The following is a 20,186-nucleotide window of genomic DNA, read 5'->3' on the forward strand; positions in this document are numbered from 1 at the left end:
CTGGCCGAAGTTTCCTGAGTCTGCGCAGACTCAGGCCCGTTCAGTACGCCTGCGCCCGCCATGACGTAACGCACGTCACCCTGCGCATTGGCTCCGGCGCATGCTTAGTTGGCAATCCTGAAGGCGCGCTCGCCCCGCGGCTGGGAATTGCCCGGCCATTTTGTTTTGGTCGGACGTGACGTCACGTCGCGAGTTCCCAGAGTCGGCGGAACACCTCAACTTCCTGTCCCTCGGCGTGTTCCGCTTTTTTGCCTTCGACTGGAGCAATTTGGAGGGCATTTAGGACTATCGTTGCCGGTAGGACTTCGCTATTTGGGGGGAGGGCGTGCTTTGAGACTCTTGGAGGGAGCTGGCAGCGGGATTGGGCGGAGAGAGAGAGACCGGTTTCCCACTCGGCTTGCTCCCTTAACCTCCAACCTTTGAACTTTGTGGCAGGCTTTGTCCCCTTCGGCTCTTTGTTGTCCCCCCCCCCCGCTATGTTTCGTTCTCGGCCCCTGAGAGCTCTTGCATTAGTCTCCAGTTAAAACTGAGAAGGTTAAGGGTCTTCGTAACAAAAGGCACCTCCAAGGTGAGGTTAGCAATTGCCCACCAATTCCAAATTCTGCAAAAGCCTGTCATTTTGCCTTCAGGGCGTCTGTAAAATCCACTCATTTTGCCTTCTGGGTGTCCGGAAATAGAAAAGTGCTCCTCATTGCCTCCCCACCACTCCTGCTGCGGCCAGAGCACCGGCTCTGGTCCTGGTCCCCCAGCTAAGCAAGCCAGTACCAAGTATATGCCTGCCCTATATGTGTGCGATCCAGACCTAGGCTTTGTCTGTCAGGAGCCTGGAAGTGCTGGCCACGGTTACTAAGTCGGGTTAGTCTAGCATTGATTCGGATTGTCTTTCGAACCATTATCAGATAAATGTGCTAGTTACAGGTGTAAGTAATGTAGAAGGTCTTTACATCTTAAGCAATTTTATTTAAAATTCTACAAGAGATCCATGGAATTTTTGTGTTTATTCATTAAAAGATCTATAAACAACATCTTATACAAATCTCGAGCAACTCTTTTACAAATATGTCCAGAATTCGTCATACTTTACACAAACAAAATAAAACGGACCTAAGGAAAGGAAGTAGCTTCAGGTCACAGGGATAAAATAAGACCGCCATCCCTGAGGCAAAGGTCTCCTCACAGAGGGACCGTCAGTGTTCACCACTAATACCTCCTACCCCCATTTTATAAACAATTCCCAATTATTGATCTCAGGGTTGGGAGTGGCAAATAGATGTCTGCTAAGAGCCCCGCTGGGGTAAGCTGCTTAATAAACATTTTTAAAAAGATATAGGCTCAGTTCTATTTTCTAGACCCCTAAGAATTAATATATAGCACCAGCCTTAAATGGTATCTGCTTCAGATTCATTCATGTGCACCTGAATGGGTTGTAATGAGAATACTGTACGAGTCAATAAACTGCATCATAATACAACTCATAAGGTTTTGTTAAGTTCGAATAAATACTTTTTATGCCAGTTAAACCCATCCGGAGGAACTGAAGAAAACAAGCTGACATCTAAAAACCCTTATCACTGAAAATTACACCATCACTGGTAAGTTCCTACTACTATTTTAGATATTAAGGGTCAGGGTGATTATAAGGTGAGTGCCCAGGAAATGTTCATAGTCTTGAGTCCAACTTAATTAGGGCAAAAAGTTCAACAATTGTAGGGGAACCAAAAAAGAGTCTCCTGTAGGCACCTATGGTTTGAAGTCCCTTATCCTCAGAGCTGAGAGTTGGCTCTGAGCTACAAAGAAAACTTTTTTTAAATAGCTATAGTCCCAAAGAGCTCAAATTTCCAACTGCAGGATTAACCAACTTTCTCTGTGTTCACAAATGAGTAGTCCCGGCTTCAGTTCTGACTCTGTTATAGAACTCTGGGCAAGTTACTTAACCTCTCTGAAATCCAGTTTCTTCATTAGTAAAACGGGAGATGCAAATATCTCATGAAGTTGACTTAAAGACTGAATGAGATGACATACATGTACCATCATGCCCTTGCAAGGATGTTTTCCTGTTAGAATTCCACAGGCTACTTATGTGCCATGCGATGTGGAAGAGAAGCTGTAAGGTGTCTACCTGTATAAGATCCTCAATAGCAGTGTTAATAAATACGGCTTCCACAGAAGTGCGATCCCCCCCGGACAAAATGTTAGGCTGGAGCTTCTGGAGGAGTATATTCCTGGGCTCAGCTCAAACAGCCCACAGGTTTAAAGCTGCCACGGTATTTCAGTGATGAGAATTTTTTATGTCTATAGGCATATTCTGCATGTCCATCCTGTTCCCCAGTACCTTAACCTCAGAATTCCTCTCATCATGCTCATCTTTGAGCTCTTTCTTTATCTATTTATTTTGAGCCAGGCACCCCTCCTCTTTGAGTTTTTTAAAATGCAACACCAAATCCTTCCCTAGTAAAAGACAAGTGCCTTCACAGACTAAGCACATAACACAAAGACTGAGCCCAAGAATTAAATAGAAAAAGGCACTGGGGGAAAAAAATGGAGGCAGGCCAATGGGAACATTGGTTCCAGACTACTCCCAACAGCTGTCCAGTGATCACTACAGCAGCAGCAGCAGGAGAAGCCTCCTCCACGGACTTGGTCCACTCTATAGCCTTTTCAACTTTCCAGGATTTCGTAGGCTACTTCAGGGCCTCCTGACTCCTGGAAAAATATTTTCTTTGGCACTTTCTGTTCTATTTAGGATGCAGACAGTCTATCAAAGATTTCATTTCTTCTGCAGAAATTTCATTTTACTTCCTAAAGAGAGAAAAAAGTAGAGTGAACTCTCATTAGTTCATTTTTATTTGTTGTACATTATTTTAGGAAAGGGGTTAGAACAGCCCAGGAATAAGCTGCCATCCCAAACTGTCACATGATGTGGTTACCAACCAAACACACCAACCAACCCCAAGGGTCTAATTGTAGAGATACAAGAGAACTCAGACATCGCCTAATCCAGGGGTTTTCAACCTGGACTGTAGGTTAAAAAATCACTTGGCCTGATCCCCAGAGATTCCTTGGAGCCTGGAGTGGGGAACATTTTCTTTTAAGTTCCCCAGAGATTAAAACATTGTAGGCAGGGGCGCCTAGGTGGCTCAGTTGGTTAAGCATCCGACTTTAGCTCAGGTCATGATCACACGGTTCGTGGGTTTGAGCCCCGCGTCAGGCTCTGTGCTGACAGCCAGCTCAGAGCCTGGAACCTGTTTCAGATTCTGTGTCTCCCTCTCTCTCTGACCCTCCCCTGCTCATGCTGTCTCTCTCTCTTTCAGAAATAAAACATTTAAAAAAATAAATAAAACATTGTAGGCAGAGTTCAGAACCACTGATTTGATCTAACCTCATGGTATAAAGATTAAATAACAGCTCAAGGTATACTTTGTGCATGGTCTCTCAGCTAGTTAACGATAAGGCCTAATATTAATTGGGGGCATATATTTCTTTTTCTTTTCGTATTCAAGTATTATTGACATACAATGTCCTGTTAGATTTACGTGTATGTCATAGTGATTTGATACTTTTATACATTATAAAATGATCCCTATGCTAAGTCTAGTTACCAGGGAGTACATATTTCAAAGGGCAATATAAACACCGCTGAACACAGGTTCTTCATGGTTTTGGGGCAACACCACTGTTCTCCAATATCACAAAGGATAATAAAAAGTGAATTATAATTGAAAATCATAAATTTCCGTGTGTTTTTTATGAAGTGTAAAATTAGATGTTGTAGGATATCTCTTTTCTGGGAAAAAGATCTACGGCTTTTATTTTTTTTATTCTCCCAGTGATGCGATGGAAAAAAGATTACTAATCGTGATATGCAAATTCTTTTTTTTTTTAATTTTTTTTTTTTTAATTTCTGAGAGAGAGAGAGAGAGAGAGCATGAGCAGGGAAGGGTCAGAGAGAGAGGGAGGCACAGACTCCGAAACAGGCTCCAGGCTCTGAGCTGGCAGTCAGCACAGAGCCCGACGCGGGGCTCGAACCCACGAACCGGGAGATCATGACCTAAGCGAAAGTCGGACGCTTAACCGACTAAGCCACCCAGGCGCCTCGAGATATGCAAATTCTTATGTCATCTGAAGAAAGCAGACCCAAGGATAACTCTGATGGAGAAGGCTGACCTCTGAAAACCACTTCTCTTTCCCCCAAACCCCTTCCCCCAAACACCATATACAGTCATGATGTCTGTTCAGTGTATTTGAGGTCATCTTGTTGATTTGATGATGAGGCTTTTGTGATGAGGCACACTTACTGCAAAAGGCTTTTTTTAGTCACATTATCTAACAAGAAAACACAACTCACCAAGACTCCGCAAAATTCTATTCATCCCACTGGGCTCAGACTCTGGAATTGTTTCCAAATACTGGAGGGCCCGGACCTCAAACAGACCTACAAGGATAACTCACGTTGGTGACATTTTCCAATACTTACTGAAAATCACTTAAATATAACTCTGTGCTTACTACCAGTGAGATTCCATAGCTAAAACTACATTATAAAATAAATATTTTCCATAATAACAACTTCGATTTTGAGCCCTTGTAGCTTTATACCATTTTTTGTTTATATTATTTTCAAATGTTCCCGGGGCTCACTAAATACAGAGGGATAGCTTTATGATGAAACTGACCTTTCACCCCACTTTTCCGAAGCTCTCGGTCCTGGATGAAGCCTGCGAACATCTGAGTTTCCATGAAGAGGTCCAGGAAGTGGCGTACACTTCGGGAGGTGTGGGATTTCCGGAATGGTTCCCTTTGGAATACTCGCTCCCCACGCTCAGTGACAGTCATGCTCAAAGAATAATGTCCCACTAGCTCCACAAAAAACCTCACAAATGCCTCGGACACCAGAGAGTTGAGTGTCACGTCTGCTGCAAAATGAAAGAAAAAGAAGGAAGAAAGGAAAGCAAAAAATCCTAAGTTTTGTGTTTCTGGGAAATGGTTATGAAAGTGATGTGTAGGAAATTATAGAGCCAAGGACTGAGAATTCTCCTTTGTGGCCTTCCTGCACACTCCGTGACCTGCAAAAAGCCAATGGCTTATATTTTTAGTTCCATTTTCTTCCCACACATACTCTTGTTACATCTCTCAGCCTGGCTTGCATATCCGTGATCTCACTATAACTGCTCTTTCAAAGGCCACCAGTGAGAACCTGCCAAATTTAATCTGCTTTGCTATTCGTCTCTCCTTTAAACTCTGTGCTGCATTTATGCTACCCTCCTCCTCATTCCTCTGGTCTCCCACAGCTTTATAGTCTCCTGATTTTTTGGATTCCTCTCCTGCTTTTATGACCCAAAATATATGTTTTTCTCTTGCCTCTCCCTCCTCTTCCTAAGCATGGTCCTCAGACCACTTCCCTTCAGCATTCCCACCCTTAAGAGCTAACTGGCATAGAGATCGAGCTGGCTTTCCATGTTGACAATCCTCAACCTTACATCTCTAGCCCTGACTCGTCACCAGAAACCAGGCTACCTACCTACCATTACCGTGATGGGTAATCATCATTTGGTTGAGCCATTACCACTTAAACTCTATCTGTCTAAAAGTCAAATTGGATCCATTTGAGAAATTGGTAAAATATGAACCAAACACACAATACATGCTCTATATTTTTCCACCAAGTCAGTGTCTCTCTCAACTTTCCCATTTCATACTGTAACCATTATTATTCCAGAATAATTTGAGGGCTTAAGATATGTCAGGCACTGTATTTAGAGCTTTTATAGATGTAATAATCTAGTGGAGCAGGTATTATTTCCTTTTTTTTTTTTTTTTAAATATTTTTATTTATTTCTAGGAGAGAGAGAGACAGCGTGAGCAGGGGAGGGTCAGAGAGAGAGGGAGTCAGACTCTGAAAAAGGCTCCAGGCTCTGAGCTGGCAGTCAGCACAGAGCCTGACACGGGGCTCGAACCCATGAACCGCGAGATCATGACCCAAGCAAAAGTCGGACACTTAACCGACTGAGCCACCCAGGCGCCCCAGGTATTATTTCCTTCTTACAGCTGTGGAAACAGACTCAAAACAAAGACATTCTCCAGAGTCATCTCATCTAGGACAGGGAGAAGTCGCCAGACTCCCAAGTCAGGTGATTCTTAATGACTATAACATGAAATATATTGCCTTTCAGGTTCCAGGCTCAAATCTCAGATTCAACTTCGACTCCTCCTTTTTCTTCCATACCTAGTAGTATATTTCCCCCTTCATGATGTCTCTTGTTCTTTCCATTACCTCCATGATGGGCTGGGAATTGGAGGCCTAGGTTTGGTCAGAGTTCTACCATGACACAGCGATATAATGGCAGGCGAGTTGCTTTACCCCCCATGGCCTCTTTTTCCATATCTGTACAATGAGGTGGCTGATTAGGCGATCGCTAATGTCTCTTCTGGTATTACACTGATTATAAAGTGGATTTTTAAAATATTTTGTTCAACAGACCTCCTTCTCATCGCTTCCCTTCTACAGCTGAGAATACACGGTCCATCACTGCTTTTATCGTCAACACTTTTGCCCCAGGCTCCCATCCCTTCCAGGCACTGTCCCATTTCTCTTCCACTTTACAGCAAAACTTTTCAAGAATTGTTTATACCTGTTGACCCTTTCTTAAAGACCCTTTCCCTTTGTTCTAAAGCTTATGCTTTTCTATAACTTATCTTCAATTCTTTGTTTTAATGTATACGGTTTATGTATTCTTTTACATGTATAAACATATCATAAGGCCACCAGTGAAATGAACACACCAGGACCGACCCCAAAGTTTAAAACAGAACATCAGGGGTATCTCTGAAGCTCCCTGTGAGATGCCCTCTCTGAAGTGTTCTTCCCCTATTCTCCAACAGAGGGCGACAGTTCTCTGCAATTTTATATTCATCGGTCCCTTAACTTGAGATCACAGTTCCTCTGTACACACAGGCAGCCCCAGCAACGCACTATTAGGTTCTTGTACGTTTTTGAACATTATGTAAAACACTTTCTTCTGCAACTTACTGTTTTATTCAATATATGTTTGTAGGAGGCTTTTCCTAAGGCGAGATTCTCCTGTCAATGCACAGTTTTGCTATCACATACAATGTATGGAAACGATTTACTTGTTTCCTAATTATCATGTTTAAGAGTTTCTCTAGGATGTATATCTTTTTTTTTTAATGTTTTATTTATTTCTGAGAGAGAGAGAGACAGCATGAGCAGGGGAGGGGCAGAAAGAGAGGGAGATACAGAATCTGAAGCAGGCTCCAGGCTCTGAGCTGTCAGCACAGAGCCTGAGGTGGGGCTCGAACCCACGAACCATGAGATCATGACCTGAGCCGTAGTCGGACACTTAACCAATTGAGCCACCCAGGCGCCCCCTAGGATGTATATCTTAAAATTGAACTGTCAGGTTATAGGATATATACACCTTAAAAATTTGTTTCTTAATGTTTGTTTATTTTTGAGAGAGACAGAGACAGAGCGTGAGCAGGCGAGGGGCAGAGAGAGAAGGAGTCACAGAATCTGAAGCAGCTCCAGGCTCTGAGCTGTCAGCACAGAGCCCGATGTGGGGCTCAAACCCATGGACCATGAGATCATGACCTGAGCTGAAGTAGGACGCTCAACCGATTCAGCCACCCAGGCGCCCCAGGATATAGACACCTTTAACTTTACTAGATGATGCCAAATTGTTTTTCCAAAGCAGTTGAAGTAATTTACACATTATCCTCAATGCCTGGTATTGTCAGACTTTTTAAATTGTAACAATATGGTGGGTATAAAATGGTATCTCACTATGGTTTTAATTTACATTTCCCTGATTTTGATGAGGTTGTACCTCTCTTCATATATTTGGCCTTTCACGTTTCCTCTTCTATGAAATGATTGTTCATATCTTTCCCTCATTTTTCTATTGCGTTGTCCATCTTTTTTTTAAGATTTTATTTTTAAGTAATCTCTACACCCAGTGTGGGGCCTGAACTCATGACCCTGAGAGCAAGAGCTGCACACTCTACTGGCTTGAGCCAGTCAGGCATCCCCAAGTTGTTCATCTTTTAACTACTGAATTGTAGGAATTTAAAAATTAAGTTCTGAATACTATTCCTTTAGTAGTTACATTTGCTGAAAATATCTTCACCTAGTTTGTAGCTTGTTTTATAGTCCTTTTCCATGGTGACCCTTAATAAACAGATTTAAACAACTTAAGTTTCAAATTAATCAACCTTTTACTTTATGGTTCCTGTTCTTTGTGCCACACTTAAGAAATCCATTACTGTCCCAACACATAAAATATATATATTTTATGTTTATTTATTTATTTGAGGGAGAGAGAATGTGTATGCACACAAGTGGGGGAGGGGCAAAGGGAGAGAAATCCCAAGGGGACTCCGTGCTGACTGCACAGGGCCCAATATTGGGCTCCAACTCATGAACCCGTGAGGTCATGACCTGAGCTGAAAACAAGACTCAGATGCTCAACCGACTTAACCACCCAGGTTCCCCCAAAATATTTTATTCTATTCTTCTCTAGACATTTCATGTTTTACTTTTAACATTTACAGCTTTTTTTTGAAGTAGGCTCAGTGCCCAATATGGGGCTTGAACTCACGACCCTGAGATCAAGAACTGCACCGTCTACAGACTGAACCACCCAGGACCCCCTCTTACTTTTAACATTTAAATCTTTAATTCATCAGACTTAGTTTATGTACAGATTGAGGTATAGATCATATTCATTTCTTTTCATATGGAAAACCAGTTGCCCTCATATTGTTTACTGAATGGTTCATTCTTTTCCTGCTGATAGGCCATGCTGGTGCTGACACAAATTAAGTTTCCTTACGCTTATGCAGTTTCCATTCTTTCTTTCCCTTGCTGTTTATTTTCTGAACCAAAACCAAACGATCTTTTACTAGGACTTTCTGATTAATCGATGTTTTATTGGGCAGTGCCTTCAATGTTGGTCTTTTACAGGAGTGTCTTAATTATTCTTGGCCCTTTGTAATTCCATTAAAATTTTACAAAAAGCTGAGGTGCCTGGGTGACTAGTCAGTTAAGCATCCGACTTTGGCTCAGGTCATGATCTCGTAGTTCGTGAGGTCAAGTTCTGCGATGGGCTCTGTGCTAACAGCTCGGAGCCTGGAGCCTGTCTTTGGATTCTGTGTCTCCCTCTCTCTCTCTGCTCCTCCCTCACTCACACTCTGTCTCTCTCACTCTCAAAAGTAAACATTAAAAAAAATTTTTTTTAATTTTATAAAAAACTGAATGCCATTCCAATTCTCTCTTGACCCTTCCCCAATCTCACTTCCTTCTCACCATCTCACTGAATCTGCTGCCACCAAGGTCGCTAAGCCCTTCCCATTGTCAGACCCGCCAGTCAATCCTCAGTCTTCCTCTGACGTGGCCCCTTCGTAGCATTAGACATACTGTTTACTTTCCTTTGTGAAATACTCTCTTCCCTCAGTTTCTGTAATATTCCTCCCCTGGTTGATTCTCTTCAGTAGCTGCTCTTGTAGTCTCCTTGTGCTGGATCCCTCTCTTCCCTACTGCCAGGAACACTGGAAATCTGACCACAGCGTTCCCGGCCAACACAGGGTTCAATCCTTAGATCTGTTATTTTCTATGTATGCTCACTCTATAGAGTTATCTCATCTGGTCCCATAGCTTTAAAATAGCAAATTCTAAACGTATGTCTTTAGTTCAAAGCTGACTCCCAAATTCATGTATATAAATGCCTACTAGGGGGGCGCCTGGGTGGCTCTGTTGGTTGGGAGTCCGGCTTCAGCTCAGGTCACGATCTCACGGTTGGTGAGTTCAAGCCTCACATTGGGCTCGCTGCTGTCAATTGAACAGATCCTCTGTTCCCCTCTCTCTCTGCCCCTCCCCTGCTCATATTCTCTCTCTTTCCTTCTCTCTCTCTCAAAAAGAAAATAATAAACAAACATTAAAAAAATAAACATCTACTTGATATCTCTAGTTGAGTATCTGCTATGTATTGGATATCCAGTAGGTATCTCAATATTCAAAACTGAACTTTTAATTATTTCTCTAAAGCTGCTCCTCCCTGAAGATTCTCCATCAGTAAACAGCCTTAGTTTTCTCATCTGTAAAATGGGGATTAAATAGTGATACCTGCTTCATAAGGACATTACGAAGATGGAATAAGACATATGCTAAGTAGCACTCTCAACAATAGCCAAAACATGGAAAAAGCCTAAGTGTCCATCAACAGACGAATGGATCAAGAAGATGTAGTTTATCTATACAATGGAATACTACATGGCAATGAGAAAGAATGAAATCTGGCCATATGTAGCAACATGGATGGACCTTGAGGGTGTTATGCTGAGCGAAANCTCAGTAAGCCCATTTAGTCAACAAATATTTATGGAGTACCTACTTTCTGACTATTGTTCAAGTACTGGAGATAAAACAAAACAGATCATTGCTGCTCTCATGGACCTTACATTTCTAGTACATCAGATGGTGATAAAAGCCCTGGGGGAAAACTAAGGTCGGGGAGAAGGATAGGGAGCCCTGAGGGAGTGGGGACAATTTTAAAAAGGACAGTCAGGGGGCGCCTGGGTGGCTCATGTCGGTTCAGCTTCCTATTTTGGCTCATGAGTTCTAGCCCCACATTGGCTTGTTGTCAGCACAGAGCCCCCTGCGGGTCCTCTGTCTCCCTCTCTCTCTACCCCCTCCCCCTCTCTCTACCCCCTCCCCCTCTCTTCTGTTGTGGTTCCTCTTCTCTCTCTCTCAAAAATAAGTAAAACGTTAAAAAATAAATAAAAAGGACAGCCAGGAAAGGCCTCACTGAGAAAGTGATCTGAGCACAGACCTGTGGGGAAAACAGCATGAGCCGTGTGGATTATCTAGGGGAACAGCATTCCCTGAATGGAACAAGCAAGTGTAAAAGTACTGAAATGGAAGGGGACCGGCACCTCAGGGTCAGCAAGGGGTTTACAAGCCTTCCACACCGTAGGCAACCTCATATTTCTGTGCATCCTTCAGCAGGGCGCTAGGCATTCAGTGAGTAACCACTGCCTTGGCTTTAAGTCCTCGGATCATTCGTCTCCTACCTTGTGAAAAATTCTGCTCCTGAGCCAAGATTTCATCTCGTTCTTCCAAAATCTGCATCAAGGCAGCTTGGAGTTTAGGAGGTAGAATTTCGTCCTCATCAGATACCTTAAGAGACAAGATTGAGATTTTTCAGGACCTTTGAGAGAGAAAATCTCAAACATACACCAGTTAAATCCCCAAAATGCCACCGGTGATTCTGCATAGATTTTGGCTAAAGACTCGGCCTGAACCTTCTTTCCCTACATTCAGCAGAATTCAAGATGTTTATGGTACAAGTAACTGTATTTAAAAAAATAGATAATATATTCTATGACATTTTCTGGCACCTTTCAATCAAATATCTACAAGTCTTATGCTGTATTACAAAGACCATCCAGAAATAAACAGTATTTCAAATGCTTAGAAAAGAGACAAAGTCTTGGGAAACATCCTTCTTACCCTGTGCTCAAAGCTCACACACTTCCATGCAGGCTACATACAGAGCGCTGCCCCAAGCAGGCTTCACTCACTCTCCCTTCCACTTTCAAGACCCAGAATAGAGGACTTATTTTTTTCTGCTCCTACTGTACCCTGTGGAAATTTCTATTATACCATTTCTAAAACTTTATACATATGTCCACTCCCTTTCTCATTGTTAGATCCTAAGGTCTGAGAGGCTCAAACTGCTTCTTACCTTTAGATTCTGACTAACAGAGTATCTAGACATAATTAATGTTGAATGCTTGTTAAAGTCAATGAAATCAGAGCCTTATACATCAGCCCATCTGGATGTCAAAGGAGGGTTACCTCTTTTGACAATGACATTTAATCTCTTTCCTCCTTCCTTCTTTAGGAGAGATAGCTATAAACCTAACCCAATTTTTCAGGTCAATCTTGTATGAATGGCCACAGTCTCAGTATGTGTAGGAACAAAAAGTCCTGCCTTAGTCATCTTCTCTAAGTACTTTCACATATTTTCTGTCCAATTATCCCCAAATATTATGTAATCACCTCATTTGTCACTTACCTCCTGTAAGAACTTGTCTGCACAGAGATCAACTATCAGCACCTATGGGATAAAGGAGCCAGGTAAGTTAAACCAGATAAATTAACTCATCTTGGGGTGCCTGGGTGGCTCAGTCAGTTGAGCAGCCGACTTTGGCTTAGGTCATGATCTCACGATTCATTAGTTCAAGCCCCATGTCGGGCTCTGTGCTGACAGCTCGGAGCCTGGAGCCTGCTTTGGATTCTGTCTCCCCCTCCCCCACTCACACTGTCTCTCAAAAAACAAACATTAAAAAAATTTTTTTAAAAAGTTAACTCATCTCGGGCACCTGGGTGGCTCAGTCAGTTAAGCCTCCGACTCATGATCTTGCAGTTCCTGGGATCGAGTGGGCTCTGTGCTGACAATGTGGAACCTATTTGGGATTCTCTCTCTCCCTCTCTCTCTGCCTGGTCATGCATGTACATGTACTCTCTCTCTCAAAAATAAATTAATATTAAAAAAAGGATGGCAGGCACATCTATATATTAAAAGAGACAAACCATACTAAGCAAATGCAATGGGTAGACTTTATTTGGGACTTGATGCAAACAATTAAACATTTATGAAATGGAGAGTTGAGCACTGTATTGTGCTGATATTAAAGGAATCGTTATTAAATTTTTTAGGTGTGATAATGGTATTGTGATTATGTTAAAAATGTCCTTGTGTTATAGAGATTTATACTGTAATAGTTAACAATGAAATTATATCAGGATATGCTTCAAAATGTTATGGGAGAGAGGTATGGGTAAGGGCAAAGATGGCCCCATGAGTTGGTCAGTGCTGAAGTAGGGTAACTGGAGTTATTTTAGCATTTTGTTTATTTTGGCATATGTTTGAAATTTTCTGTAATAAAAAGTTTAAAAAAAAAAAGGTTAATACAAAACCCAGCTGTGTTTCTATACACTAACAAGGGCTATCTGAAAAAGAAATTCAGAACACCATCAATCCCATTTTCAACTGTATCAAAAAGAATAATTAGAATAAATTTAACCAAGGAAGTGAAAGATCTATATATTGAAAACAGTAAGAATTGATGAAAGAATCTGAAGAACACAAGAATGTGGAAAGCTATTCTGTGCTCACAGATGAGAAGAATAAATACTGTTAAAATGTTCATACTACCCCAAGCAATGTACAGATTCAATGCAATCCCTATCAAAATTCCAATGGTATTCTTCATAGAAATAGGACAAACAATGCTAAAGCTTCTATGGGACTATCAAATTCCCTGAATAGCCAAAGCAATCTTGAGAAATAACAAAGCTGGAGGCATCACACGTCCTGATTTCAAACTGTATCACAAAGCTACAGTAATCAAAATAGTATGGTATTGGCATAAAAACACACATAGAGCAATGGAACAGAACAGAGGCTAGAAATAAACCCGTGCACAGGCAGATTAGAGGAAGCAAGAATATACAATGCGGAAATGGCAGTCTCTTCAATAAATGTTGTTGGGAAAAACAGCCACATGCAAAAAGGGAAATGGATCTCCATCTTATACATAAAAATCAACTCAAAATGGGACACCTGGGTGGCTCAGTCGGTTAACTGTCTGACTTGATTTCAACTCAGGTCATGCTCTCATGGTTGGTGGGTTCCGGCCCCATGTTGGGCTCTGAACTGATAGCATGGAGCCTGCTTGAGATTCTCTCTCCCTTTCTCTCTGCACCCCACCCCCAGCCCAAACCAAATAAACTTAAAAAAAAAAATCAACTCAAATTGGAGTAAAGACTTGAATTAAGACCTGAAACCATAAAGGGTAAGCATCTTGACACTGGTTTGGGCAATGAATTTTTTGGATTTGACACCAAAAGCAAAGACAAAAACAAAAACTGAACTAGCAGGGGCACATCAGACTAAAAGCTTCTGCACAGCAAAGGAAACCATCAATAAAATGAAAAGGAAACTTACAAAGTAGGAGAAAATATTTGCAAATTATATATCTGATAAAGGGTTAATATCCAAAATACATAAAGAATTCATACAACTCAATGGCACAAAACATAACAAAACAAAACCAACAGTGACCAAAAACTAAAACAAACAAAAAACTAATAATCCTATTAAAAACAAGCAGAAGAGTGTCATGTGACTTGGCTGGCTCAGTCAGTGGAGCATGTGACTCTTGATCCTGGGGTCATGAGTTCGAGACCCAGACTGGGTGTAGAGTTTACTTTAAAAAAAAATGAGCAGAGGAACTGAATAGACATTTTCCCAAAGACATGCAAATTGGCCAACAGGCACATGGAAAGGTGCTCAGCATCACTGATCATTAAGGAAATGCAAATCAAAACCACATTGTGACATCACATCATCTCTGTTAGAATGGCTGTTATCAAAAAGACAAAAGATAACAAAGGCTGGAGAAAAAGGAAACCTGTGTACTACTGATGTGACTGTATATTGATGCAAACACTACGGAAAACAGTATTGAAGTCCTTAAAAAATTTAAACCAAAACTACCATGATCCAGCAATCCCACTTCCAGGCATATGCCCAATAAAAATCAAATCACTCTCCTGAAGAGATATGTGCACTCACGTTCACTGCAACATTATTTACAGAAGCTAAGACATGGACAAAACCTAAGTGTCCATTGGTGGATGAATAGATACAGAAGATGTGGTAGATATATACAATGGGATATTATTCAGCCATAAAAAAGAAAAAAATCCTGTGGCCACACGGATGGACGTAGAACGTATGATCCTAAGTGAAATAAGTCAGGCAGAGAAAAAGAAATAATGTATGATCTCACTTACATGTGGACTCTAAAAAAAACTGAACTCATAGATACAAAGAACAGATTGGTGGCTGCCAGAGGTGGAGGGTAGGTGATGGACGAAATGAGTGAAGGTGGTCAAAAAAGCACAAACTTCCAGGGGCGCCTGGGTGGCTTAGTCAGTTAAGCGTCCGACTTTCGCTTAGGTCATGATCTCGCGGTTCGTGGGTTCGAGCCCCACATCGGGCTCTGTGCTGACTGCCAGCTCAGAGCCTGGAGCCTGTTTCAGTCTGTGACTCCCTCTCTCTCTGACCCTCCCCTGCTCACACTGTCTCTCTCTCTCTCTCTCCTAGAAATAAAAACATAAAAAAAAAAAGAAAAGCACAAACTTCCAGTTATAAGATAAAGCAGCCCTAGGGTGTAACACATAGCATGGTGTCTATACTTAACAATACTGTAGTGTGTATTTGAAAGTTGCTAAGAGAGTGGGTCTTAAAAGTTCTCATCACAAGAACAAGAAATTGTAATTATGTGAGGTGTAACTTATTATGGTAACCATTTCATAGTATTTACATATGTAAAATCATTATGTTGTACACTTTAACCTTAATACAATGCTGTATATCAATTATAGCTCAATATAAAAGAGGGGGGATTAATGTAGCAGAGTAATGGGGAAGAGCAATCTTCCCAATAAATGTTATTAGTATAGTTCACTGTCCATATTAAAAAAAAAAATAACCCCCTACCTCCTATCATGTACAAAAAATAAAAAACTAAAGGCACAGGGACACCTGGGTGGCTCAGTCGGTTAAGCCTCCGACTTTGGCTCTGGTCATGATCTCACAGCTCTCATGGGTTCAAGCCCTGCATCAGACTCTGCTGATAAGATAAGATAAGATAAGATAAGATAAGATAAGATAAGATAAGACAAGACGATAAGACTCCACACAAACCATAAAGGAAAAGACTGATAATTATGACTACATTAAAATTAAGAACTTCTGTGCATTCAGAACAGCATTTTAGAGAATAAAAAGGCATGCCACAAAGAGGCTGATATCCAGAATATAAAAATACCCCTTACCAATCAGTGAGGGTAGACAATCCAGTAGAAAGACAATGAATTTTATAACAGATGATATTCAAACGGCCAATAAAGATGCACACCCCCAACAGTAATCAAGAAAAGCAAATAAAACCACAATGAGAACACCACTCCACATTCACCAGGCACGCTACATTATACATACTGATGAGAAGAAGTGTCAGGAGGGTGTGGAACAACGGGAAGGCTCACCCACTGGTGGAGGGGGTTTAACGGGGCACAGCTACTCTGGAAAACAGTTTGATCTTATTTGCTGAAGTTGAAGATATGCTTATCCCAGCAATTCCATTTCCAAGTATATACCCTAGAATTGCATGCACATATGGACCAAGGGTCATCATGCATACGAATACTTATAGCGGCATTATTTGGAGTCCCTTAACCTGGAAAGAACTCAAGTGTCCCTCAACTGTAGGATGGGTATTCACACAATGGAATAATATGCACCATTAGAACACTGGAATGGCTGATACACTCATCCACAGGGATGAATCCTACAGACACAGTGTTCAGACAAAATATGTATGTCTATACACTGCATATGAGTCCATTTATAACTGGCTAAAAACCAGACAAAGTTGAACTACATTCTTTAGGAATAAATGGGTAGGATGTAAAACTCTAAAGAAAAACAGGTAAACAAACACCACGACGGTCAAAATAGTGGTCACCTTTCATGGGGGTGGGGAAGGGAAAAGTGACAGCAGGCGACCCGAGGGAGACTTCTCAAGGTGCTGGCACTGTTTCCATGGCTGTGACGTTTCCATTCTGTTGCAGTGTGGGTCACGTAAGCATTCACTTGGTGATAATTCATTTTGTTTTGACCACTTCTCTAGATATGCGTTATATTTAAAACAATGTTTTAAGTTAACCCAGGGTAGCTCTTGTGTTTGACTCACACAAAAAGCCCTGCCCTTTGGAATAACACAGGAACGAGCCCACGGCACCCTATAGCTTTGGACTCAGGTGCACTGGAGGCTTTTTCTCACTTGAATAAAAAGATACAAAAACACGGTAGCATACTAGAGGACTACTGTGCTTCAATACGAATGACACCTCCATCACTCTTAAAGGCCATCTGCTTTCAGCTGCAGCACCCTGTCTTTCGCATAGGTACTCTCTCTCCCGTCTCACCTCTTCGGTGGGCAGGTCCTGGAGCTGTGGTAAGGAGCAAGACAGGATTCCGATCAGGAACGGAGTGGGCGAGCACACGATATCAATCATGGATGCCGGCAGGACTGGGATGTAGGTGTGCTGCCAGGTGAACGGGTACAGCGTGGCTACCACCGCGTGGCCACACTTTGACAGGGTGCTGGCCAGGGAAGAAAGCAAATGGTGTGACGCACTGAGCAACACATGGAGGATGGTTCAGACAGCATGTTACAGGAGTACCTGACCCCGGGCAGTGGTTACCTGACCCCGGGCAGTGGTCCCAGAGGAACGATTCTGTGACGACGACGCATTAATTTTTGACATTTTATTTACATTTTAACTTAATTTACAGAAAAGTTTTAGTCTTCACCAGCTCTTTCCCATAATTTGTGTTGCTAGAAATTAATGTGCACTTAGAAAAGCAATGCCAATTAATTTTTTGCGTCTAGCTGACACGCTACAGTAATGTTACGTTAGTTTCAGGCGTCACCAATGTTACACTGGCTTCAGGCATAAACACAGTGACCCCAAGTCTCTGTGCGTCATGCTGTGCTCACTAGGGAGCTGCCACCTGTCACCAATATCATTGACGGTATTCCCCGTGGTGTGCCTTTTATTCCGTGACTTATTCATTCCGACAATGTGAATTTTTAATAACGGTTAAGCAAAGTGCCTTTAGAGAGATAAGTTCACTGCAATCCCAAAGGGACGGCTCGAGCCTAATGCACATAGCTTTGGATTACTGACCGTTTGGAATTATCCATGTCGCTATGACATCAGGTACCTGAGACCCTACAGCTTTTTTAAATTACCAAATTTTAAGAGAGTGAGAACTGGTGAATCACCAGTAGGAAGTGACATATTTTGCAAATTTCTCACCTGAGGCTGTTGGCAACAAAGATCACCCTCCGTTCCAAAAGGAGGGAGGCACACACCCGGATGAGATGGCATACGCTCAGGCACTTAAAGAGACATTCAAAGTCGACGTGTTCTAGTCGGGAATCCAGGGGTCGGCAGAGTTCAATAGACTGAAACGGAAGAATGTGAATCAGGGGAGTTCAGGTTGGAAGGCAATCTATAGTGACACCATTAATGGATCCTGTCATTCTTTTACAGGGGAAATTTGGGAAAAAGCTTTTGCTACAGAGTTTGTGAAGCTGCCTACACTAATCCCAAGACCTAGCACCTAATTTTTTAAAAATTTTTAATGTTTTATTTATTTCTGAGAGAGAAAGACAGTGTGAGGAGGGGTGGTCAGAAAGAGAGAGAGAGATACAGAATCTGAAGAGGCTCCAGGCTCTGAGCTGCCAGCAAAGAGCCCAACGCGGGGTTCGAATCCACGAACCGTGAGATCATGACCTGAGCCGAAGTTGGACGCCTAACCGACTGAGCCACCCAGGAGCCCCCCACCAATTATTTTTTTAAAGGATTTTATTTTTTAAGTAATCTCTATGCCCAACATGGGGTTCAAAATCATAACCTTGAGATCAAGAGCCACGCGCTCTGCTGACTGAGCCAGCTAGTGCCCCACAATACCTCATTTTCACACTGTAAGTTTCTGCTAAAATCTTTTATTTTACCAGACAACAGCATGTATAACCATCATTTACCACACTGATGTTGTTACAAAAGGGCTCAATCTAAGAAAGGCAGAAAACCTCTCGCCCCTGGGTGTAGGATCAACTATCTTAAAACTGGATTAACTCACAAGGTCTCACAACTGGATATTTCTTCGGTGTTTTTTGGTACTAAAACTTTCCTGCACAGTTATGGAAAAGGGAAACTTCTGGGAACTCTGCCTATTAGTGTAAGGCCTGCTTTCTGGTGGCCGTCAAGCCTTTTCAAAATGAGCTAACTTACCCCATCACCAGCCCCAGGGAGGTAGCTCTTGACTGTGATGGTGCGCCCCGGAGCTGGGAAGGGGGCTTCCATGACACTGCGCATGAACGGGTGAACCAGGGCTGGAGACATTTCCCGTCTCTTCTCTACTTCATCCAGAATCTGCACATGCAACGTACGTTATTTTATTAGGGGCTCAGTTCAAACACAGAAGGGACTACCAAACTCCGGTGCACAGGCTAGAAAATAGCACTGACAGATTTTCAGACGGATAAGCTTGTGCAACGAATGAAAGTTCATTAAAGGCATCATATCTCTTGGGGGTATCTTTATATCTCCAAGAAAAGTTACTCAAATCAATCCACTCATTTTTAGAAGAGGAGCCCCTTTTCATCTCCCCCCGGGTAGGGGCAGGGAAGGGGACAGCGACCATGATATCTTGCAGTTCTACGTTCTCCTTGAAGCCAGGAGGTTTCAACAACAGCGTCTGGACTAGATGAATGTGAGCCTTCAAACCTGTGGCTCGAATGTACTACTGAGAACCTCTCCTAAAGTAGTATGTTGGAGTGTGTGTCATGAAACATAGCCCAGTGAACTCACCGGAAACAAAACTCACTCAGGGCCCCGAAAGCACAGCACCTCCCCCAGGGCTATTCTGCACTCACCTTGGAAAAAAGGTTGAAGCAGCCGAGGCGGCTAACCATGCAGTACACCTCAGGGAGTCGCTTCCCTTTGCCTTCTGGCTAAAACAAAACGCACCAGAGCAAAAATGAAGCAGCACGAGGCTTTGTTAATTTGAACGATTAATACTCTCTTAGTACTCTTTAGCACAGAGCAGGAACCAAGGCTCTCATTCCCAATGAGCCCTGAAAGATGGGAAAATGCTTAAAAAAAAATGATAGCAGATTTGTTCCAGGTTTAGTGGAAGCACAGAAACAAGAAGAAAGTAACCCCAAGCTCCCGCGATTAGCTCATTGCACGCCCAGGCTAGTATTTCACCACTCTGTCATTGGTTTCTTCGTCGAGTGCAAACAAGCAAGTAAATAAAAGAAGTCCACACACTCTCCTTATTTTGGGACACTCGTGGCTAACTCTAACCTTGCTCTTACTATTTAAAGCTAACACGGCTTCTGTAATACATGGATGATTGCGCAGCCCTCAACCCCCCTAGAAATAGGGTTTCTGAAGTTCCTAGTCTGACTCCATTGTGTATTTTTTTTTTTTTTTTTTTTTTTTACAGCTTCTAACC

General features: G+C 42.2%; 2 protein-coding genes and 1 long non-coding RNA gene across 5 annotated transcripts in view; 1 reads left to right on the plus strand and 2 right to left on the minus strand.

Moving 5' to 3' along the window:
• The window catches only part of BCAS2 (BCAS2 pre-mRNA processing factor), an 11,478-nt gene extending 11,401 nt beyond the window's left edge, over positions 1 to 77 (minus strand). Inside the window, 2 exon segments of the mRNA XM_077767043.1 lie at positions 1 to 2; positions 5 to 77. The exon segment at positions 1 to 2 is cut by the window's left edge and continues 96 nt beyond it. Coding sequence (XP_077623169.1) covers positions 1 to 2; positions 5 to 62 — 60 coding nt within the window. The 5' untranslated portion in view covers positions 63 to 77.
• On the plus strand, positions 29 to 4,767 carry LOC144233947 (uncharacterized). Its single transcript, XR_013335808.1, has 3 exons — positions 29 to 297; positions 1,516 to 1,592; positions 4,696 to 4,767. It is a non-coding gene; the product is annotated as an uncharacterized LOC144233947 (long non-coding RNA).
• The window catches only part of DENND2C (DENN domain containing 2C), an 86,031-nt gene continuing 66,824 nt past the window's right edge, over positions 980 to 20,186 (minus strand). For 2 of the 3 annotated variants that reach the window (XM_077767025.1, XM_077767014.1), the window contains exons 11-19: positions 19,603 to 19,680; positions 18,959 to 19,099; positions 17,978 to 18,126; positions 17,081 to 17,258; positions 12,093 to 12,134; positions 11,086 to 11,191; positions 4,674 to 4,913; positions 4,346 to 4,432; positions 980 to 2,799 (exon numbers count right to left, since the gene is read on the minus strand). In XM_077767025.1, the coding sequence (XP_077623151.1) occupies positions 2,768 to 2,799; positions 4,346 to 4,432; positions 4,674 to 4,913; positions 11,086 to 11,191; positions 12,093 to 12,134; positions 17,081 to 17,258; positions 17,978 to 18,126; positions 18,959 to 19,099; positions 19,603 to 19,680 (1,053 nt within the window). In that variant the 3' untranslated portion in view covers positions 980 to 2,767. The remainder of the gene's footprint in view (positions 2,800 to 4,345; positions 4,433 to 4,673; positions 4,914 to 11,085; positions 11,192 to 12,092; positions 12,135 to 17,080; positions 17,259 to 17,977; positions 18,127 to 18,958; positions 19,100 to 19,602; positions 19,681 to 20,186) is intronic. The other variant, XM_077767033.1, reaches the window with a different exon arrangement.

The sequence above is a fragment of the Crocuta crocuta genome, unplaced genomic scaffold (assembly GCF_008692635.1).
Source record: "Crocuta crocuta isolate KB4526 unplaced genomic scaffold, BGI_CrCroc_1.0 scaffold180, whole genome shotgun sequence".
NCBI lineage: Eukaryota > Metazoa > Chordata > Mammalia > Carnivora > Hyaenidae > Crocuta > Crocuta crocuta.